The sequence below is a fragment of the Cetorhinus maximus genome, unplaced genomic scaffold (assembly GCF_964194155.1).
Source record: "Cetorhinus maximus unplaced genomic scaffold, sCetMax3.hap1.1 HAP1_SCAFFOLD_535, whole genome shotgun sequence".
Lineage (NCBI taxonomy): Eukaryota > Metazoa > Chordata > Chondrichthyes > Lamniformes > Cetorhinidae > Cetorhinus > Cetorhinus maximus.
The window spans coordinates 109,832-133,141 of NW_027596477.1; the positions used below are offsets into that span (position 1 = coordinate 109,832).

The 23,310-nt window shown below is 51.8% G+C and overlaps 1 protein-coding gene across 1 annotated transcript in view; it reads left to right on the forward strand.

Annotated features, from left to right (window-relative positions):
* The first annotated feature begins 6,311 nt into the window (after positions 1–6,311).
* Positions 6,312–23,310, forward strand: part of trub2 (TruB pseudouridine (psi) synthase family member 2) — a 111,957-nt gene continuing 94,958 nt past the window's right edge. Inside the window, exons 1-4 of the mRNA XM_078535575.1 lie at positions 6,312–6,461; positions 6,667–6,793; positions 7,713–7,844; positions 9,639–9,713. Of these exons, the coding sequence (XP_078391701.1) occupies positions 6,369–6,461; positions 6,667–6,793; positions 7,713–7,844; positions 9,639–9,713 (427 nt within the window). The 5' untranslated portion in view covers positions 6,312–6,368. The remainder of the gene's footprint in view (positions 6,462–6,666; positions 6,794–7,712; positions 7,845–9,638; positions 9,714–23,310) is intronic.

Genomic DNA, 23,310 nt, shown 5'->3' on the forward strand with positions numbered 1-23,310 from the left:
TGGGGCAGTTCAATCAATCAATGATGGTTATGGTGACCATTACTAGCTTTTATTGAATTTAAATTCCACCAGCTGCCAAGGTAAGACTTGAACCTGTGTCCCCAGAGCACTAGTCTGTACCTCTAGATTACAAGTCCAGTGACATTACCACTACACCACCATCTCCTCTTGATAACTGAGCCCCACTTGGGACCAGCATTGTCCAGAGAGCTTTCTCTTCTTCTGGTCATAAGAGCCTGAAGAATTCCCATTGGCAAACTGATGGGTGCAAGGAGAGAGCAAGATGGCCGAGCGAAGCACAGAGACAATTAATTAACAGCAACTGGCTCAATGGCTCCTGAGAGACAAAGTGACAGCAGGAAATAATAAAATAGAAATTACCTAAAATGTTTTAACCCAAACCTCAGCAGTGCCTTTAACAGATTCTCCCTGCCCAGTTTCCCCAAACAATTTTGTGGACTCGACATCCAACATACCTGGCAAACATTAAATCACGCTTCACCCATTCCCCAACCCAGTTAAATATAAAGATGCTTCAACTGCTCTAGATGAATGGCAACTCTTGACCCAAACTGGGGTATCACAGACTCACAGAATTTTAACGGCATAGTAGGCCATTCAGCCCATCATGTCTGCACCGGCTCTCGAAATGAGCATTATGACCTAGTGCCATTGCCCTGCCTTTCCCCCGTACCCTTGTACATTGTTTCCATTCAAATAATCATCTAATGTTCTCTTGAATGCCTCGACTGAACCTGCCTCCACCACGCTTCCAGGCAGTGCATCCCAGACCCGAACCACTCGCTATGTGAAAAAGTTTTCTCCCCACATCATATTTACTTCTTTTGCAAATCACTAAATCTGTGCCCTCTTGTTCTTGATCCCTTGATGAGCAGGAACAGCTCCTCCCTATCTACTCTGTCCAGCCCCCTCATCTCTATCAAATTTTCTCTCAGCCTTCTTCTCTTCAAGGAGAGCAATCTATCCTCATAGCTGAAGTTTCTCATCCCTGGAACCATTCTTGTAAACCTCTTCTGCACTCTCTCCAATGTGTTTACATCTTTCCTATAGTATGGACCCAGAACTGTACACAATACACCAGCTGAGGTCTAACCAGTGTCTTATATAAATTCAGCATAACCTCCCTGATCTTGTACACACTGCTCCTATTAATAAATCCCAGGATACTGTATGCTTTGTTAATTGCTCTCACCACCTGTCCTGCCACTTTCAATGATTTATGCACATATACACCCAGGTCTTTCTGCTCCTGCACCCCCTTCTAAATTTCACCCCTTATTTTATATTGTCTGTGTTCTTCCTACCAAAATGCATCACATCCCTTCTCCGTATTGAACTTCATCTGCCAGCTATCTGCCCACTCCACTAACTTGTCTCTGTCCTCTTGAAGTTCCACACTATCCTCCTCGCAGTTCATAACACTCCCAAGCTTCTTATCTTCCGCAAACTTTAAAATAGTGGAGTTCCCCAGGAGTTGGTATTAGGACCCTTGCTTTTCCTAATATATATTAATGATCTAGATCTTGGTGTGCAGGGGACAATTTTAAAGTTTGCGGATGATAAACATGGTTGTCCATGTGCAAATTCCCTTTTAGGTCCCTAATCAGTCCTACGCCTCTATTTACCACCCTTTTACTAATTATATGTCTATAGAAGACTTTGGGATTCCCCTTTATGTTGGCTGCCAGTCTTTTCTCATGATCCCTCTTTGCTTCTTTTATTTGCTTCTTCACCTCTCCTCTGAACCTTCTGTATTCCTTTTGGTTCTCAATTGTATTTTCTCCTGACACCTGCCATGAGCACACTTTTTCTTCTTTATCATAATTTCAATCTCTTTTTTCACCAAGGGAGCTCTGGGTTTGTTTGCCCTACCTTTCCCTTTCAATGGAATATACCTTGACTGTGCCCAAACCAATTCTTTTTTTGAGAGTGACCCATTGTTCAGCTACAGTTTTCCTGCCAATCTTTCGTTCCAGTCTATCTGGCCCAGCTCTGTTCTTGCCCCATTGAAGTCGGCTCTCGTCCAGTTAACTATTCTTACTCTGGGTTGCCTATCGTTCTGTTCTATCACCAACCTAAAATGTACAATACAATGATCACTGTCTCCTAAATGTTCCCCCACTTACACTTGATCTACTTGGCCCACCTCATTTCCAAGAACCAGGTCCAACAGTGTGTCTTTTCTTGTTGGATTGGACACATACTGCTGTAGAAAATTCTCCTGAACACAATCTAGAAACATTTGCCCCTCTCTACCCTTTTCTCTACCACTGTCCCAGTCTACATTCGGGTAATAAAGTCCCCCATCATAACTACTCTATAATGCTTACATCTCTCTGTAATTTCCCTGCTGATTTGTTCTTCTACGTCTTTCTCACTAGTTGGCAGTCTATAGACTACACTGAACAATGTAACTGCACGCTTTTTGTTCCTTAGCTCTAGTAAAATTGATTCTGTCTTTGAACCCTCTGGGACATCCTCTTTCTCCAGCACTGCAATGCTCTCCTTAACCAATACCGCCACCACTCCTCATTTCCTTCCTTTCCTATCTCTTCAGAACACCTTGTACCCGGGAATATTTAACACCCAGTTCTGCCCTTTCTTGAGCTAGGTCTCTGTTATAGCCACATCATATTTCCACGTGGCAATCTGCACCTGTAACTCCCCAATACTATACTCGGTACATTTACATACATACATAGGAACCCTGATTTATATTTTATTACTTTCTCCCTTGCCCCAACTTTACCTATCAACTTACTATTCTCTATACTAGTGCTATCTGTCCCTCCCAGTATTTTGTGCACCCAGGTATTCCTCTCTAATATTTTCTCTTAGCTCCCACACCCCTGCTGAGTTAGTTTACTGCCCTCCCAACAGCACTAGCAAAGCGCCCTGCATGGAACTCAGTCCCAGTTCTGTTCAGGTGCAATCCATCCACTTGTACAGGTGCCATCTCCCCCAGTCCCAGTGTCCCAGGAATCTAAAGCCCTCCCTCTTGCACCATCCTTCCAGCCACGCATTCATCTGCCTTATCCTCCTATTTCTGTACTCACTGGCACGTGGCACTGGGAGTAATCTAGAGATTATTACATTAGAGGTCCTGCTTGCTAATTTTCTACCTAGCTCCCTAAATTCTGTCTGCAGGGCTACATCCCTCTTCCTACCCAAGACATTGGTACCAATGTGGACCACAAACTCTGGCTGTTCACCCTCCCCCAGAAGAATGTCCTGCAGCTGCTCTGTGACACCCTTGACCCTGGCACCAGGTAGGCAACATACCATCCTGTAATCACATCTATGGCCACAGAAACACCTGTCTGCTCCCCTAAGTAACGAATCCCCTATCACTATTGCTCTCCCTTTCTTCTTCCTCCTCTCCTGCACAGCCGAGGCGCTCATGGTGCTACAAACTTGGCTCTGACTGCACTCCTCTGAGGAACCAGTGCCCTCACCAGCTTCCAAAATGGAAAATCGATTTGTGAGCAGGACCCCAGGAGTCTGCAGCACTACCTGCCTACTTCTCTTGGACTGCCTAGTGGTCACCTATTCCCTCTCTGTTTCCTGGCCCTTAAGCTGTGGTGTGACCACCTCTCTGAACATGCTATCCACGTAGCTCTCAGCCTCATGGATGTGCCACAGTGACTCCAGCCGCTGCTCGAGCTCTGAAACCCAGAGGTCAAATTTCTGCAACTGGCAGCACTTCCTGCACATGTGGTCGTCTAGGACACCAATAGCGCCCAATGATTTCATACATATTGCAGGACACGCATCCCACTCGACTGAGCTGCACTGCCATGTCTTAACTCTACTTGCCTTACATTAACTTTAATCTATTTTGGATTATTTATATTACTTTATTATATTGGCCCTAAATTTCCTTTATTCCTGGCACTTCTCAGATTAATCCAAGTATAACTACTTGTTTAAAAATATTATACTTTTCTAATTTACTCACCAGGTCCTACTTACCAAAGTCGCTGCTCTTCTTTCTGAAGAAAGGTAGAAAAGGAAAGGAGCACCTCCTCTTTAAACTCTCTTAGTCACCAAACTCCAACTGAAGCACTCTATTGCAGTCCAAAACAGCACTCTAGTGCAGAGAAAGTCAGCACTATAAGATATCCTACTTTTATACTCTCTGAACCTGGCCTCTGAAAACCAGGTTAAGCCAGTTATCTAATTAAATAGTTGCAACTGCAAGCAGGGCCTGTATCAGCCCTGTTTTAAAGCTGGACTAAAACTCACCTTTTCCAACACTAACAGCAACTTTTGGTTAATTGCTAAATTAAAGAACTCCCTCAGTCGCCAAACTCCAACTGAAGCTCTCTATTGCAGCCCAAAACAGCACTCCAGTGGTTGATGATGGGGTGGGGAGAAGGGGGTACTGGCCAATAAGGAGTGTAAAAGCCAGAGCCTTGTCACACCTTTTCTCAAAGCATATGTCTCAAGTTCTGTTACCTTGGCAAAATTTGAATGTGGAACCATGAGAATCACCCACAACAATAACACCAGGTTTATTTTCAAATGGCATTGACATCCAGGTAGTTCCAGCATTGTTTTCAGCAACATTTAAGGAGCTACAGGCATAGTCAATTTGAGCACAGCAATATAATATAAAAGCCAAATTCTGTGGGTGCTGGAAATCTAAAACAAAAACAGAAAATGCTAAAAAAAAACTCAGCAGCTCTAACAGCATCTGTGGAGAGAAAAAAAAGAGTTAACATTTTGTGTCCATATGACTCTTCTGAGCACAGCAAGATCCCACAAACAGCAATGGGACAATGAACAGACAGACAATCTACTTTAGTTTTTTGGTTGAGGGACAAAGAGCCCCTGCTCTTCTTCAAATTGTGGCATGGGATGCAGAGAGCAGACAGGGCAGCTCATTGAGAGGACAGCACCTTCGGCAGTGCAGCACTCTCAGTGCTGTACTGGAGTGTCAGCCTGGATTATGGGCTCAAGTCTCCAGAGTGGAATTTAGACACACAATGATTCTATAATCAGGTCCTGATTCAACAAAAAACATCCCAACGCTATGGGCCTGCAGGGGGCGCTGTATGGGAAGGTCAGTAATACCACCGGGCCTGCAGGGGGCGCAGTATGGGGGGTCAGTAATACCGCCGGGCCGGCAGAGGGCGCTTTTTGGGAAGGTCAGTAATACCGCCGGGCCGGCAGAGGGCGCTGTATGGGGAGGTCATTAATACCACTGGACCTGCAGTGGGCGCTGAACAAGGAGGTCAACAACTTTAGATCTTGAACTCCATCCCCACCCCCTTTCCGTTTCTTACCCCTTCCTTTTGTTTTTCCCAATAATTTATGTAGATTTTTCTTTTCCCACCTATTTCCATTATTTTTAAACCTATAACTGTAATACCCTGTCAGTCTTTCCACCCCACCCCCACTAGAGCTGTACTTTGAGTATCCCGTCTTCCATTCTTAATTAGCACATTTTCTTAGACAATATCACCACCTTCAACACCTCTTTGACCCTTTTGTCTGTGACATCTTCTGATTATCTGCTCCTATCACTGCTTGCTTATCCCTACAACCACCCCCGCCCCCCCCAACTTCTGTCCCCACCCCCCCCCCCCCGCCCCCCACCTTAAACCAGCTTATATTTCACCCCTCTCCTAACTACACTCAGTTCTGTTGAAGGGTCATGAGGACTTGAAACGTCAACTTTGCTCTTCTCCGCCGATGCTGCCAGACCTGCTGAGTTTTTCCAGGGAATTCTGTTTCTGAGTTCATTAATACTGTCGGGCCTGCAGATAGCGCTGTATGGGGAGGTCATTAATGCCGCCGGGCCTTCAGTGGGCGCTGTATGCGGAGGGTAGTAATACCGCCGGGCCTTCAGTGGGCGCTGTATGCGGAGGGTAGTAATACCGCCGGGCCTTCAGTGGGCGCTGTATGCGGAGGGTAGTAATACCGCCGGGCCTTCAGTGGGCGCTGTATGCGGAGGGTAGTAATACCGCCGGGCCTTCAGTGGGCGCTGTATGCGGAGGGTAGTAATACCGCCGGGCCTTCAGTGGGCGCTGTATGCGGGGGGGTAGTAATACCGCCGGGCCTGCAGTGGGCGCTGTATAGGGAGGTCAGTAATACCGCCGGGCCTGCAGTGGGCGCTGTATGGGGAGGTCATTATAACCGCAGGGCATGCAGAGGGCGGTGTTTGGGGAGGTCAGTAATACCGCCGTGCCTGCAGGGGGCGTTGTTTGGGGAGGTCAGTAATACCGCCGGGCCTGCAGAAGGCGCTGTATAGGATGGTCAGTAATTCCGACGGGCCTAGAGAGGGCGATGTCTTGGGAGGTCAATGACATTTCCTGACATTTACACGGGTCCAGAAGGATCCAATGAACAGCAGAGGCGGGGTTACACTGACCAATGGTCGCGGTGGGGGTTGGGGAAGGATTCGAGCAGACGCATCGCGAATTGAGAGGAATCAGGTGGGATTCGAGTGTAAAGAGAGAGTGAGAGCTGGACTTGTACCCACCCGCGTGTGAGGGGACAGGGCCTGTCCCCCTGATCTGGGGGGGGGCGGTCCGTCCATCCGCCCGAGGGATAGGGGGCTCTCTCACCCGGGCGCGGGGCTCCGGAGGCTCTGAGCAGGGCCCAGTCGCTATCCCCTGTTGTCTGATTGTGTGTTTACAGGCGGACGGGATGGTGAGACTCTCACGGTCACTTTACCAGTCTCTGAATGGCCTCTTCGCTGTTTACAAACCGCCGGGAATTCACTGGAAGAGGCTTCGTGACACCGTGGAAACCAAACTGCTGAAAGGTGTGGCTAACACTCCTGTTGCTCAGTGATAGATACTGATCCCTATCACCAGCTGCTGACCCCGACCCTCAACCCTGGCCACTGTCCCCGACCCTCAACCCTGGCTGCTGACCCGACTCTGACCCCTATCCCCAGCTGTTGACCTCGACCTTCAACCCTGGCTACTGACCCCTGACACTGACCCCTAGCCCCAGCTGCTGACCCCGACTTTCAACCTTGCCTGCTAACCCCTGACACTGACCCTTAACCCCTAACCCCAGCTGCTGACCCCTGACACTGACCCTTAACCCCAGCCACTGACCCTTAACCCCAGCCGCTGACCCTTAACCCCAGCTGCTGATCCCTGACATTGACCCTTAACCCCAGCTGCTGATCCCTGACACTGACCCTTAACCCCAGCTGCTGACCCCTGACACTGACCCTTAACCCCAGCTGCTGACCCCTGACGCTGACCCTTAACCCCAGCTGCTGACCCTTGACACTGACCCTTAACCCCAGCTGCTGACCCCTGACACTGACCATTAACCCCTGGCTGCTGACCCCTTACACTGACTCATACCCCTGGCTGCTGACCCCTGACACCCACCCACCCTCCTTATCAACACTTGGTCACTTAGATACAGCCTTTTACCCCTTGGCCAATATGAAATTTTCTCTAAAGTAAAAACAAAATACTGCAGATGCTGGTACCGAAATAAAAACAGAAAATGCTGGAAAAACTCAGGGCTCTGAAGAAGAGTCATACGGACTCGAAATGTTAAATATATTACTCTCTCCTCAGATGTTGCTAGACTTGCTGAGTTTTTCCAGCATTTTTTGTTATATAGTATTTTTCTTTGATCTGGGAGGTGTTAATGTAGCTGGTATGGGCAGTGATGTGAACACTCACTAACTGTGTGTCCTCCCACCCCTTTGTCAGAACTCAATTCTTTGGAGCAGCCAGTTCTTTGGCAACAAGTCCGATTTTTGCCAAGCTTCACTGAAGGGGAGTACGGGAATGAAACCAGTCTAACTGTGGCCCAGCTCCCTGTGCTGGCTGATCACCCGCAAGGTAAGAGGCACAAGGCACTGAATGCAGACTGCAATGGACATGATGTACTTTCAGTGAAGGGTGAAGGTAGTGATGATAGGAGTGGGATTGAGTGCGTCCTGCACTCTTGCAGTTGTTAATGCTTTGGGCAGCACATTGCGCCTGTTTCAGTTAAACAAAATAAGTGATAGCCATTCGCTGGTTCATTCCTCAGGACAATGCCTTGACCAATCAGAGTCAAGCTGCCCGGTTTAAATTTCAAACAATACTTGGCAGTCACAATTAACTGGTGTATTCTCCATGGCAGTGCGTTCACCAATCAGAGTCCACTTGCCAACCAATCAGCACTCTCTTCCCATACAGTATAAAGTTGCTGCTTCCCCTGACATTGGTGTTCTTGCAATTGTCCTGGTGAGTACAAGACAAAAAGCTTCAACAAAATGTCTTTTTTTCAGCAATACTCAAGCTGAATGTTATCTTGCTGCATATGGGCACAGACTGCTCCTATATCTGAGGAATTGTTAATTGTACTGAACATTGTGCAAACACCAGCAAACATCCACACTGTGGACCTTATGTTGGAGTGTTGATCATTGATGAAGCAGCTGAAGATTGTTGGGCCGAGGACACTACCCTGAGGAACTCCTGCAGTGATGTCCTGGAGCTGAGATGACTGACTTCCAACAACCACAACCATCTTCCTTTGTGCTAGGTATGACTCCAACCAGTGGAGAGATTTCCCCCTGATTCCCATTGACTCCAGTTTTTCTAGGGCTCCTTGATGCCACACTTGGTCAAATGCTGCCTTGATGTTAAGGGCAGACACTCTCATCTCACCTCAGGAGTTCAGCTCTTTTTTCCACGTTTGAACCAAGACTGTGATGAGGTCAGGAGCTGAGTGGCGGAACTCAAACTGAGCACCAGTGAGCAGGTTATTGCTAAGCAAGTGCCGCTTGATAGCACTGTTGATGACCCCTTCCATTACTTTACTGATGGAGAGTAGACTGATGGGGCAGTAATTGACTGGATTAAATATGTCCTGCTTTTTGTTTACAGGACATACCTGGGCAATTTTCCATATAGCCGAGTAAATGCCTGGTGCTGCTTCTGGCATGCCCACCTACACTCTTCATTGAACCAGGGTTGATCCTCTGGCTTGATGGTAATGGTAGAGTGGGGGATATGCCGGCCCATGAGGTTACAGATTGTGTTCAAGTACGATTCTGCTGCTGCTGCTGATTGCCCACAGTGCCTCATGGATGCAAAGTCTTGAGTTGCTAGACCTGTTCAAAATCTATCACATTTAGCACTGTGGTAGTGCCACACAACACAATGGAGGGTATCCTCAATGTGAAGGCGGGACTTCATCTCCACAAGGACTGTGTGGTGGTCACTCCTACCGATACTGTCATGGACAGATGTATCTGCAGCAGATAGTGTGGTGACGATGAGATCAACTATGTTTTTCCCTCTTGTTGATTCCCTCACCATCTGCCACAGACCCAGTCTAGCAGCTCTGTCCTTTAGGACTCGGCCAGCTCGGTCAGTAGTGGTGCTACCGAGCCACTCTTGGTGATTGACATTGAAGTCCCCCAACCAGAGTACATTCTGCGCCCTAGCCACCCTCAGACTTTCCTCCAAATGATGTTCAACATGGAGGAGCACTGATTCATCAGCTGAGGGAGGTGGTGGTGGTACGTGGTAATCAGGGGGTTTCCTTGGCCGTGTTTGACCTGGTGCCATTTGAATGCCGAGGTCTGCAGTGCTGCGGGTTTTCGTGCTCACGGTTACTAATTGTTGAATGTTTTATTCCAGTTAAAGGCCCCGCGTTTGTTGCTCTGAAGATGGGTGCAGGTCATCGCCTGGATTTGCAATCGTCTGGTGTTCTAGGTGAGTGGGTGTCACTGCGTGTGGACTGGTGTCTGGGTCAGTGCGTGTCATGGTGCATGGTCAGGTATTCATGGTGAGTGTGTGTCACTGCACGTGGTCCTGTGTTCTGGGTGAGTGTGTGTCACTGCGTGTGGTCTGGTGTTCTAGGTGAGGGTGTGACACTGCGTGTGGTCTGGTGTTCTATGTGAGTGTGTGTCACTGCGTGTGGTCTGGTGTTCTATGTGAGTGTGTGTCACTGCGTGTGGTCTGGTGTTCTGGGTGAGTGTGTGTCACTACGTAGTCTGGTGCTCTGTGTGAGTGTGTGTCACGGAGCCTGGTCTGGTGTTCAGGGTGAGTGTTTGTCAATGCGCCTGCTCTAGTGTTCTGGGTGAGTGTGTGTCACTGCGTGTGGTCTGGTGTTCTGCGTGAGTGTGTGTCACTGCGTGTGGTCTGGTGTTCTATGTGAGTGTGTGTCACTGCGTGTGGTCTGGTGTTCTGGGTGAGTGTGTGTCACTGCGTAGTCTGGTGCTCTGTGTGAGTGTGTGTCACTGAGCCTGGTCTGGTGTTCAGGGTGAGTGTTTGTCAATGCGCCTGCTCTAGTGTTCTGGGTGAGTGTGTGTCACTGCGTGTGGTCTGGTGTTCTGCGTGCGTGTGTGTCACTGCGTGTGGTCTGGTGTTCTGGGTGAGCGTGTGTCACTGCGTGTGGTCTGGTGTTCTGGGTGAGTGTGTGTCACTGCGTGTGGTCTGGTGTTCTATGTGAGTGTGTGTCACTGCGTGTGGTCTGGTGTTCATGGTGAGTGTGTGTCACTGCGTGGTCCGGTGTTCTATGTGAGTGTGTGTCACTGTGTGTGGTCTGGTGCTCTGTGTGAGTGTGTGTCACTGCGTGTGGTCTGGTGTTCTATGTGAGTGTGTGTCACTGCGTGTGGTCTGGTGTTCTAGGTGAGTGTGTGTCACAGCGTGTGGTCTGGTGTTCTGGGTGAGTGTGTGTCACTGCGTGTGGTCTGGTGTTCTATGTTAGTGTGTGTCACTGCGTGTGGTCTGGTGTTCTGGGTGAGTGTGTGTCACAGCGTGTGATCTGGTGTTCTGGGTGAGTGTGTGTGACTGCGTGTGGTCTGGTGTTCTAGGTGAGTGTGTGTCACTGCGTGTGGTCTGGTGTTCTGGGTGAGTGTGTGTCACAGCGTGTGATCTGGTGTTCTGGGTGAGTGTGTGTCACTGCGCCTGGTCTGGTGTTCTGGGTGAGTGTGTGTCACTGCGCGTGGTCTGGTGTTCTGGGTGAGTGTGTGTCGCTGCGAGTGGTCTGGTGTTGTAGGTGAGTGTGTGTCACAGCGTGTGGTCTGGTGTTCTGGGTGAGTGTGTGTCACTGCGTGTGGTCTGGTGTTCTAGGTGAGTGTGTGTCGCTGCGTGTGATCTGGTGTTCTGGGCGAGTGTGTGTCACTGCGTGTGATCTGGTGTTCTGGGTGAGTGTGTGTCACTACGTGTGATCTGGTGTTCTGGGTGAGTGTGTGTCACTACGTGTGATCTGGTGTTCTGGGTGAGTGTGTGTCACTGCGTCTGGTCTCATGTTCTGGGTCAGTGTGTGTCACTGCGTGTGGTCTCATGTTCTGGGTGAGTGTGCGTCACCGCGTGTGGTCTCATGTTGTGTGTGAGTGTGTGTCACTGCGTGTGGTCTGGTGTTCTGGGTGAGTGTGCGTCACTGCGTGTGGTCTGGTGTTCTGGGTGAGTGTGCGTCACTGCGTGTGGTCTGGTGTTCTAGGTGAGGGTGTCACACTGCGTGTGGTCTGGTGTTCTATGTGAGTGTGTGTCACTGCGTGTGGTCTGGTGTTCTGGGTGAGTGTGTGTCACTGCGTAGTCTGGTGCTCTGTGTGAGTGTGTGTCACTGCGCCTGGTCTGGTGTTCAGGGTGAGTGTTTGTCAATGCGCCTGCTCTAGTGTTCTGGGTGAGTGTGTGTCACTGCGTGTGGTCTGGTGTTCTGCGTGAGTGTGTGTCACTGCGTGTGGTCTGGTGTTCTGGGTGAGCGTGTGTCACTGCGTGTGGTCTGGTGTTCTATGTGAGTGTGTGTCACAGCGTGTGGTCTGGTGTTCTGGGTGAGTGTGTGTCACTGCGTGTGGTCTGGTGTTCTATGTAAGAGTGTGTCACTGCGTGTGGTCTGGTGTTCATGGTGAGTGTGTGTCACTGCGTGGTCCGGTGTTCTATGTGAGTGTGTGTCACTGTGTGTGGTCTGGTGCTCTGTGTGAGTGTGTCACTACGTGTGATCTGGTGTTCTGGGTGAGTGTGTGTCACTACGTGTGATCTGGTGTTCTGGGTGAATGTGTGTCACTGCGTGTGGTCTCATGTTCTGGGTCAGTGTGTGTCACTGCATGTGGTCTCATGTTCTGGGTGAGTGTGCGTCACTGCGTGTGGTCTGGTGTTCTGGGTAGGTGTGTGTCACTGCGTGTGGTCTCATGTTCTGGGTCAGTGTGTGTCACTGCGTGTGGTGTCATGTTCTGGGTGAGTGTGCGTCACTGCGTGTGCTCTCATGTTCTGTGTGAGTGTGTGTCACTGCGTGTGGTCTGGTGTTCTGGGTGAGTGTGCGTCACTGCGTGTGGTCTGGTGTTCTAGGTGAGTGTGCGTCACTGCGTGTGGTCTGGTGTTCTAGGTGAGGGTGTGACACTGCGTGTGGTCTGGTGTACTATGTGAGTGTGTGTCACTGCGTGTGGTCTGGTGTTCTGGGTGAGTGTGTGTCACTGCGTATTCTGGTGCTCTGTGTGAGTGTGTGTCACTGCGCCTGGTCTGGTGTTCAGCGTGAGTGTTTGTCAATGCGCCTGCTCTAGTGTTCTGGGTAAGTGTGTGTCACTGCGTGTGGTCTGGTGTTCTGCGTGAGTGTGTGTCACTGCGTGTGGTCTGGTGTTCTGGGTGAGCGTGTGTCACTGCGTGTGGTCTGGTGTTCTATGTGAGTGTGTGTCACTGCGTGTGGTCTGGTGTTCGGGTTAGTGTGTGTCACTGCGTGTGGTCTGGTGTTCTATGTGAGTGTGTGTCACTGCGTGTGGTCTGGTGTTCTATGTGAGTGTGTGTCACTGCGTGTGGTCTGGTGTTCTGGGTGAGTGTGTGTCACTGCGTAGTCTGGTGCTCTGTGTGAGTGTGTGTCACTGAGCCTGGTCTGGTGTTCAGGGTGAGTGTTTGTCAATCCGCCTGCTCTAGTGTTCTGGGTGAGTGTGTGTCACTGCGTGTGGTCTGGTGTTCTGCGTGCGTGTGTGTCACTGCGTGTGGTCTGGTGTTCTGGGTGAGTGTGTGTCACTGCGTGTGGTCTGGTGTTCTATGTGAGTGTGTGTCACTGCGTGTGGTCTGGTGTTCATGGTGAGTGTGTGTCACTGCGTGGTCCGGTGTTCTATGTGAGTGTGTGTCACTGTGTGTGGTCTGGTGCTCTGTGTGAGTGTGTGTCACTGCGTGTGGTCTGGTGTTCTATGTGAGTGTGTGTCACTGCGTGTGGTCTGGTGTTCTAGGTGAGTGTGTGTCACAGCGTGTGGTCTGGTGTTCTGGGTGAGTGTGTGTCACTGCGTGTGGTCTGGTGTTCTATGTTAGTGTGTGTCACTGCGTGTGGTCTGGTGTTCTGGGTGAGTGTGTGTCACAGCGTGTGATCTGGTGTTCTGGGTGAGTGTGTGTGACTGCGTGTGGTCTGGTGTTCTAGGTGAGTGTGTGTCACTGCGTGTGGTCTGGTGTTCTGGGTGAGTGTGTGTCACAGCGTGTGATCTGGTGTTCTGGGTGAGTGTGTGTCACTGCGCCTGGTCTGGTGTTCTGGGTGAGTGTGTGTCACTGCGCGTGGTCTGGTATTCTGGGTGAGTGTGTGTCGCTGCGAGTGGTCTGGTGTTGTAGGTGAGTGTGTGTCACAGCGTGTGGTCTGGTGTTCTGGGTGAGTGTGTGTCACTGCGTGTGGTCTGGTGTTCTAGGTGAGTGTGTGTCGCTGCGTGTGATCTGGTGTTCTGGGCGAGTGTGTGTCACTGCGTGTGATCTGGTGTTCTGGGTGAGTGTGTGTCACTACGTGTGATCTGGTGTTCTGGGTGAGTGTGTGTCACTACGTGTGATCTGGTGTTCTGGGTGAGTGTGTGTCACTGCGTCTGGTCTCATGTTCTGGGTCAGTGTGTGTCACTGCGTGTGGTCTCATGTTCTGGGTGAGTGTGCGTCACCGCGTGTGCTCTCATGTTCTGTGTGAGTGTGTGTCACTGCGTGTGGTCTGGTGTTCTGGGTGAGTGTGCGTCACTGCGTGTGGCCTGGTGTTCTGGGTGAGTGTGCGTCACTGCGTGTGGTCTGGTGTTCTAGGTGAGGGTGTGACACTGCGTGTGGTTTGGTGTTCTATGTGAGTGTGTGTCACTGCGTGTGGTCTGGTGTTCTGGGTGAGTGTGTGTCACTGCGTAGTCTGGTGCTCTGTGTGAGTGTGTGTCACTGCGCCTGGTCTGGTGTTCAGGGTGAGTGTTTGTCAATGCGCCTGCTCTAGTGTTCTGGGTGAGTGTGTGTCACTGCGTGTGGTCTGGTGTTCTGCGTGAGTGTGTGTCACTGCGTGTGGTCTGGTGTTCTGGGTGAGCGTGTGTCACTGCGTGTGGTCTGGTGTTCTATGTGAGTGTGTGTCACAGCGTGTGGTCTGGTGTTCTGGGTGAGTGTGTGTCACTGCGTGTGGTCTGGTGTTCTATGTAAGAGTGTGTCACTGCGTGTGGTCTGGTGTTCATGGTGAGTGTGTGTCACTGCGTGGTCCGGTGTTCTATGTGAGTGTGTGTCACTGTGTGTGGTCTGGTGCTCTGTGTGAGTGTGTCACTACGTGTGATCTGGTGTTCTGGGTGAGTGTGTGTCACTGCGTGTGATCTGGTGTTCTGGGTGAATGTGTGTCACTGCGTGTGGTCTCATGTTCTGGGTCAGTGTGTGTCACTGCGTGTGGTCTCATGTTCTGGGTGAGTGTGCGTCACTGCGTGTGGTCTGGTGTTCTGGGTAGGTGTGTGTCACTGCGTGTGGTCTCATGTTCTGGGTCAGTGTGTGTCACTGCGTGTGGTGTCATGTTCTGGGTGAGTGTGCGTCACTGCGTGTGCTCTCATGTTCTGTGTGAGTGTGTGTCACTGCGTGTGGTCTGGTGTTCTGGGTGAGTGTGCGTCACTGCGTGTGGTCTGGTGTTCTAGGTGAGGGTGTGACACTGCGTGTGGTCTGGTGTACTATGTGAGTGTGTGTCACTGCGTGTGGTCTGGTGTTCTGGGTGAGTGTGTGTCACTGCGTATTCTGGTGCTCTGTGTGAGTGTGTGTCACTGCGCCTGGTCTGGTGTTCAGGGTGAGTGTTTGTCAATGCGCCTGCTCTAGTGTTCTGGGTAAGTGTGTGTCACTGCGTGTGGTCTGGTGTTCTGGGTGAGCGTGTGTCACTGCGTGTGGTCTGGTGTTCTGTGTGAGTGTGTGTCACTGCGTGTGGTCTGGTGTTCGGGTTAGTGTGTGTCACTGCGTGTGGTCTGGTGTTCTATGTGAGTGTGTGTCACTGCGTGTGGTCTGGTGTTCATGGTGAGTGTGTGTCACTGCGTGGTCCGGTGTTCTATGTGAGTGTGTGTCACTGTGTGTGGTCTGGTGCTCTGTGTGAGTGTGTGTCACTGCGTGTGGTCTGGTGTTCTGTGTGAGTATGTGTCACTGCGTGTGGTCTGGTGTTCTAGGTGAGTGTGTGTCACAGCGTGTGGTCTGGTGTTCTGGGTGAGTGTGTGTGACTGCGTGTGGTCTGGTGTTCATGGTGAGTGTGTGTCACTGCGTGTGGTCTGGTGTTCTGGGTGAGTGTGTGTCACAGCGTGTGATCTGGTGTTCTGGGTGAGTGTGTGTCACTGCGCGTGGTCTGGTGTTCTGGGTGAGTGTGTGTCACTGCGTGTGATCTGGTGTTCTGGGTGAGTGTGTGTCACTGAGCGTGGTCTGGTGTTCTGGGTGAGTGTGTGTCGCTGCGAGTGGTCTGGTGTTCTAGGTGAGTGTGTGTCGCTGCGTGTGATCTGGTGTTCTGGGCGAGTGTGTGTCACTGCGTGTGATCTGGTGTTCTGGGTGAGTGTGTGTCACTGCGTGTGATCTGGTGTTCTGGGTGAGTGTGTGTCACTGCGTGTGGTCTCATGTTCTGGGTCAGTGTGTGTCACTGCGTGTGGTCTCATGTTCTGGGTGAGTGTGCGTCACTGCGTGTGGTCTCATGTTCTGTGTGAGTGTGTGTCACTGCGTGTGGTCTGGTGTTCTGGGTGAGTGTGCGTCACTGCGTGTGGTCTGGTGTTCGGGGTGAGTGTGCGTCTCTGCGTGTGGTCTGGTGTTCGCGGTGAGTGTGCGTCACTGCGTGTGGTCTCATGTTCTGGGTGAGTGTGTGTCACTGCGTGTGGTCTGGTGTTCTGGGTGAGAGTGCGTCACTGCGTGTGGTCTCATGTTCTGTGTGAGTGTGTGTCACTGCATGTGGTCTGGTGTTCATGGTGAGTGTGTGTCGCTGCGTGTGGTCTCATGTTCCCGGTCAGTGTGTGTCACTGCATGTGGTCTCATGTTCTGGGTGAGTGTGCGTCACTGCGTGTGGTCTCATGTTCTGTGTGAGTGTGTTTCACTGCGTGTGGTCTGGTGTTCAGGGTGAGTGTGTGTCATTGCGTGTGGTCTGGTGTTCTGGGTCAGTGTGTGTCACTGCGCGTGGTCTGGTGTTCAGGGTGAGTGTGTGTCATTGCGTGTGGTCTGGTGTTCTGGGTCAGTGTGTGTCACTGCGCGTGGTCTGGTGTTCAGGGTGAGTGTGTGTCACTGCGTGTGGTCTGGTGTTCTGGGCGAGTGTGTGTCGCTGCGTGTGGTCTCATGTTCTGGGTCAGTGTATGTCACTGCGTGTGATCTGGTGTTCTGGGTGAGTGTGCGTCACTGTGTGGTCTGGTGCTCTGTGAGTGTGTGTCACTGCGTGTGGTCTGTTGTTCCGGGTCAGTGTGTGTCACTGCGTGTGGTCTGGTGTTCAGGGTGAGTGTGTGTCACTGCGTGTGGTCTGTTGTTCCGGGTGAATGTGTGTCATTGCGTGTGGTCTGGTGTTCTGGGTGAGTGTGTGTCACTGCGTGTGGTCTGGTGTTCTGGGCGAGTGTGTGTCGCTGCGTGTGGTCTCATGTTCAGGGTCAGTGTGTGTCACTGCGTGTGGTCTCATGTTCTGGGTGAGTGTGTGTCACTGCGTGTGGTCTCATGTTCTGGGTCAGTGTGTGTCACTGCGTGTGGTCTGGTGTTCTGGGTGAGTGTGTGTCACTGCGTGTGGTCTGGTGTTCAGGATGAGTGTGCGTCACTGCGCGTGGTCTGGTGTTCAGGGTGAGTGTGTGTCACTGCGTGTCGTCTGGTGTTCAGGGTGAGTGTGCGTCACTGCGCGTGGTCTGGTGTTCAGGGTGAGTGTGTGTCACTGCGTGTGGTCTGTTGTTCCGGGTGAGTGTGTGTCGCTGCGTGTGGTCTGGTGTTAAGGGTGAATGTGTGTCACTGCGTGTGGTCTGGTGTTCAGGGTGAGTGTGTGTCACTGAGCTTGGTCTGGTTTTAAGGTGAGTGTGTGTCACTGCGTGTGGTCTCGTGTTCTGGGTGAGTGTGTGTCCCTGCACGTGATCTGCTGTTCTAGGTGAGGGTGTGACACTGCGTGTGGTCTCATGTTCTGGGTGAGTGTGTGTCACGGTGCATGGTCAGGTATTCATGGTGAGTGTGTGTCACTGCACGTGGTCTCATGTTCTGGGTGAGTGTGTGTCCCTGCACGTGATGTGGTGTTCTAGGTGAGGCTGTGACACTGCGTGTGGTCTGGTGTTCTGGGTGAGTGTGTGTCACTGCGTAGTCTGGTGCTCTGTGTGAGTGTGTGTCACTGCGTGTGGTCTGGTGTTCTATGTGAGTGTGTGTCACTGCGTGTGGTCTGGTGTTCATGGTGAGTGTGTGTCACTGCGTGGTCTGGTGTTCTATGTGAGTGTGTGTCACTGCGTGTGGTCTGGTGTTCCACGTGAGCGTGTGTCACTGCGTGTGGTCTGGTGTTCTGGGTGAGTGTGTGTCACCGCGTGTGGTCTGGTGTTCTGGGTGAGTGTGTGTCACTGCGTGTGGTCTGGTGTTCTTGGTGAGTGTGTGTCACTGCGTGTGGTCTGGTGTTCTAGGTGAGTGTGTGTCACTGCGTGTGGTCTGGTGTTCAGGGTGAGTGTTTGTCAATGCGCCTGCTCTAGTGTTCTGGGTGAGCGTGTGGCACTGCGTGTGGTCTGGTTTCTATGTGAGTGTGTGTGTCACTGCGTGTGGTCTGGTGTTCTATGTGAGTGTGTGTCACTGCGTGTGGTCTGGTGTTCTATGTGAATGTGTGTCACTGCGTGTGGTCTGGTGTTCTTGGTGAGTGTGTGTCACTGCGTGTGATATGGTGTTCTGGATGAGTGTGTGTCACTGCGCGTGGTCTGGTGTTCTGGGTGAGTGTGTGTCACTACGTGTGTTCTGGTGTTCTGGGTGAGTGTGTGTCACTGCGTGTGGTCTGGTGTTCTGGGCGAGTGTGTGTCACTGCGTGTGGTCTGGTGTTCTAGGTGAGTGTGTGTCACTGCGTGTGGTCTGGTGTTCTAGGTGAGTGTGTGTCACTGCGTGTGGTCTGGTGTTCATGGTGAGTGTGTGTCACTGCGTGTGGTCTGGTGTTCATGGTGAGTGTGTGTCACTGCACGTGGTCTCATGTTCTGGGTGAGTGTGTGTCCCTGCACGTGATGTGGTGTTCTAGGTGAGGCTGTGACACTGCGTGTGGTCTGGTGTTCTGGGTGAGTGTGTGTCACGGCGTAGTCTGGTGCTCTGTGTGAGTGTGTGTCACTGCGTGTGGTCTGGTGTTCTATGTGAGTGTGTGTCACTGCGTGTGGTCTGGTGTTCATGGTGAGTGTGTGTCACTGCGTGGTCTGGTGTTCTATGTGAGTGTGTGTCACTGCGTGTGGTCTGGTGTTCATGGTGAGTGTGTGTCACTGCGTGGTCTGGTGTTCTATGTGAGTGTGTGTCACTGCATGTGTTCTGGTGTTCTGGGTGAGTGTGTGTCATTGCGTGTGGTCTGGTGTTCTAGGTGAGTGTGTGTCACAGCGTGTGGTCTGGTGTTCTGGGTGAGTGTGTGTCACTGCGCGTGGTCTGGTGTTCTGGGTGAGTGTGTGTCACTGCGTGTGGTCTGGTGTTTTATGTGAGTGTGTGTCACTGCGTGTGGTCTGGTCTTATATGTGAGTGTGTGTCACTGCGTGTGGTCTGGTGTTCATGGTGAGTGTGTGTCACTGCGTGGTCTGGTGTTCTATGTGAGTGTGTGTCACTGCGTGTGGTCTAGTGTTCTGGGTGAGTGTGTGTCACCTGCGTGTGGTCTGGTGTTCTAGGTGAGTGTGTGTCACTGCGTGTGGTCTGGTGTTCTAGGTGAGTGTGTGTCACTGCGTGTGGTCTGGTGTTCAGGGTGAGTGTTTGTCAATGCGCCTGCTCTAGTGTTCTGGGTGAGCGTGTGTCACTGCGTGTGGTCTGGTGTTCTATGTGAGTGTGTGTGTCACTGCGTGTGGTCTGGTGTTCTATGTGAGTGTGTGTCACTGCGTGTGGTCTGGTGTTCTATGTGAATCTGTGTCACTACGTGTGGTCTGGTGTTCATGGTGAGTGTGTGTCACTGCGTGGACTGGTGTTCTATGTGAGTGTGTGTCACTGCGTGTGGTCTGGTGTTCTGGGTGAGTGTGTGTCACTGCGTGTGGTCTGGTGTTCTAGGTGAGTGTGTGTCACAGCGTGTGGTCTGGTGTTCTGGGTGAGTGTGTGTCACTGCGTGTGGTCTGGTGTTCTATGTTAGTGTGTGTCACTGCGTGTGGTCTGGTGTTCTTGGTGAGTGTGTGTCACTGCGTGTGATCTGGTGTTCTGGGTGAGTGTGTGTCACTGCGCGTGGTCTGGTGTTCTGGGTGAGTGTGTGTCACTGCGTGTGTTCTGGTGTTCTGGGTGAGTGTGTGTCACTGCGTGTGGTCTGGTGTTCTGGGTGAGTGTGTGTCACTGCGTGTGATCTGGTGTTCTGGGTGAGTGTGTGTCACTGCGTGTGGTCTGGTGTTCTCGGTGAGTGTGTGTCACAGCGTGTGGTCTGGTGTTCTGGGTGAGTGTGTGTCACTGCGTGTGGTCTGGTGTTCTATGTGAGTGTGTGTCACTGCGTGTGGTCTGGTGTTCTAGGTGAGTGTGTGTCACTGCGTGTGGTCTGGTGTTCTGGGTGAATGTGTGTCACTGTGTGTGGTCTGGTGTTCTGGGTGAGTGTGTGTCACTGCCTGTGTTCTGGTGTTCTGGGTGAGTGTGTGTCACTGCGTGTGGTCTGGTGTTCAGGGTGAGTGTGTGTCACTGCGCGTGGTCTGGTGTTCTTGGTGCGTGTGTGTCACTGCGTGTGATCTGGTGTTCTGGGTGAGTGTGTGTCACTGCGCGTGGTCTGGTGTTCTCGGTGAGTGTGTGTCACTGCGTGTGTTCTGGTGTTCTGGGTGAGTGTGTGTCACTGCGTGTGGTCTGGTGTTCTGGGCGAGTGTGTGTCACTGCATGTGATCTGGTGTTCTGGGTGAGTGTGTGTCACTGCGTGTGGCCTGGTGTTCTATGTGAGTGTGTGTCACTGCGTGTGGTCTGGTGTTCTAGGTGAGTGTCTGTCACTGTGTGTGGTCTGGTGTTCTGGGTGAGTGTGTGTCACAGCGTGTGATATGGTGTTCTGGGTGAGTGTGTGTCACTGCGCCTGGTCTGGTGTTCTGGGTGAGTGTGTGTCACTGCGTGTGGTCTGGTGTTCTATGTGAGTGTGTGTCACTGTGTGTGGTCTGGTGTTCATGGTGAGTGTGTGTCACTGCGTGTGGTCTGGTGTTCAGGGTGAGTCTGTGTTACTGCGCGTGGTCTGGTGTTCAGGGTGAGTGTGTGTCACTGCGTGTGGTCTCATGTTCTGGGTGAGGGTGTGTCACTGCGTGTGGTCTGGTGTTCTGGGTGAGTGTGTGTCACTGCGTGTGGTCTGGTGCTCTGTGAGTGTGTGTCACTGCGTGTGCTCTGGTGTTCTGGGTGAGTGTGCGTCACTGTGTGGTCTGGTGCTCTGTGAGTGTGTGTCACTGCGTGTGGTCTGGTGTTCAGGGTGAGTGTGTGTCACTGCGCGTGGTCTGGTGTCCAGGGTGATTGTGTGTCAATGCGCGTGGTCTGGTGTTCAGGGTGAGTGTGTGTCACAGCATGTGGTCTGTTGTTCTGGGTGAGTGTGTGTCACTTCGTGTGGTCTGTTGTTCTAGGTGAGTGTGTGTCACTGGTGTGGTCTGGTGTTCTGAATGAGTGTGTGTCACTGCGTGTGGTCATGTGTTCTGGATGAGTGTCTGTCACTGTGTGTGGTCTGGTGTTCTGGATGAGTGTGTGTCACTGCGTGGTCTGGTGCTCTGTGTGAGCGTGTGTCACTGCGTGTGGTCTCATGTTCTGGGTGACTTTGTGTCCCTGCGTGTGGACTGGTGTTCAGGGTGATTGTGTGTCAATGCGCGTGGTCTAGTGTTCTGGGTGAGTGTGTGTCACTGCGTGTGGTCTAGTGTTCTGGGTGAGTGCGTGTCACTGCGCGTGGTCTGGTGTTCTAGGTGAGTGTGTGTCACAGCGTGTGGTCTGGTGTTCTAGGTGAGTGTGTGTCACAGCGTGTGGTCTGGTGTTCTGTGTGAGGGTGTGTCATTGCGCCTGGTCCGGTGTTCAGGGTGTGTGTTTGTCAATGCGCCTGCTCTAGTGTTCTGGGTGAGCGTGTGTCACTGCCAGTGGCCTGGTGTTCATGGTGAGTGTGTGTCACTGCACATGGCCTGATGTTCATGGTGAGTGTGTGTCACTGCGCGTGATCTGGTGTTCAGGGTGAGTGTGTGTCACTGCGTGGTCTGGTGCTCTGTGTGAGCGTGTGTCACTGCGTGTGGTCTGTTGTTCTGGGTGAGTGTGTGTCACTGCGTGTGGTCAGGTGTTCTGGGTGAGTGTGTGTCACTGCGTGTGGTCTGGTGTTCTGGGTGAGTGTGTGTCACTGCGTATGGTCTTGTGTTAAGGGTGAATGTGTGTCACTGCGTGTGATCTGGTGTTCAGGGTGAGTGTGTGTCACTGCGTGTGGTCTGGTGTTCTAGGTGAGTGTGTGTCACTGCCTGTGGTCTCATGTTCTGGGTGAGTGTGTGTCACTGCCTGTGGTCTGGTGTTCAGGGTGAGTGTGTGTCACTGCATGTGGTCTCATGTTCTGGGTGAGTGTGTGTCACTGAGTGTGTTCTGGTGTTCAGGGTGAGTGTGTGTCACTGCGTGGGGTCTCATGTTCTGTGTGAGTGTGTGTCACTGCGTGTGGTCTGTTCTGGGTGAGTGTGTGTCACTGCGTGTAGTCCTGTGTTCTGGGTGAGTGTGTGTCACTGCGTAGTCTGGTGCTCTGTGTGAGTGTGTGTCACTGCGTGTGGTCTGGTGTTCTATGTGAGTGTGTGTCACTGCGTGTGGTCTGGTGTTCACGGTGAGTGTGTGTCACTGCGTGGTCTGGTGTTCTATGTGAGTGTGTGTCACTGCGTGTGGTCTGGTGTTCATGGTGAGTGTGTGTCACTGCGTGGTCTGGTGTTCTGGGTGAGTGTGTGTCACTGCATGTGGTCTGGTGTTCTATGTGAGTGTGTGTCACTGCGTGTGGTCTGTTGTTCTAGGTGAGTGTGTGTCACTGCGTGTGGTCTGGTGTTCTGGGTGAGTGTGTGTCACTGCGTGTGGTCTGATGTTCTATGTGAGTGTGTGTCACTGCGTGTGGTCTGGTGTTCTAGGTGAGTGTGTGTCACTGCGTGTGGTCTGGTGTTCAGGGTGAGTGTGTGTCACAGCGTGTGATATGGTGTTCTTGGTGAGTGTGTGTCACTGCGCGTGGTCTGGTGTTCTGGGTGAGTGTGTGTCACTGCGTGTGGTCTGGTGTTCTATGTGAGTGTGTGTCACTGCGTGTGGTCTGGTGTTCATGGTGAGTGTGTGTCACTGCGTGTGGTCTGGTGTTCATGGTGAGTGTGTGTCACTGCGTGGTCTGGTGTTCTATGTGAGTGTGTGTCACTGCATGTGTTCTGGTGTTCTGGGTGAGTGTGTGTCATTGCGTGTGGTCTGGTGTTCTAGGTGAGTGTGTGTCACAGCGTGTGGTCTGGTGTTATGGGTGAGTGTGTGTCACTGCGCGTGGTCTGGTGTTCTGGGTGAGTGTGTGTCACTGCGTGTGGTCTGGTGTTCTATGTGTGTGTGTGTCACTGCGTGTGGTCTGGTGTTCTATGTGAGTGTGTGTCACTGCGTGTGGTCTGGTGTTCATGGTGAGTGTGTGTCACTGCGTGGTCTGGTGTTCTATGTGAGTGTGTGTCACTGCTTGTGGTCTAGTGTTCTGGGTGAGTGTGTGTCACCTGCGTGTGGTCTGGTGTTCTAGGTGAGTGTGTGTCACTGCGTGTGGTCTGGTGTTCTAGGTGAGTGTGTGTCACTGCGTGTGGTCTGGTGTTCAGGGTGAGTGTTTGTCAATGCGCCTGCTCTAGTGTTCTGGGTGAGCGTGTGTCACTGCGTGTGGTCTGGTGTTCTATGTGATTGTGTGTGTCACTGCGTGTGGTCTGGTGTTCTATGTGAGTGTGTGTCACTGCGTGTGGTCTGGTGTTCTGGGTGAGTGTGTGTCACTGCGTGTGGTCTGGTGTTGTAGGTGAGTGTGTGTCACAGCGTGTGGTCTGGTATTCTGGGTGAGTGTGTG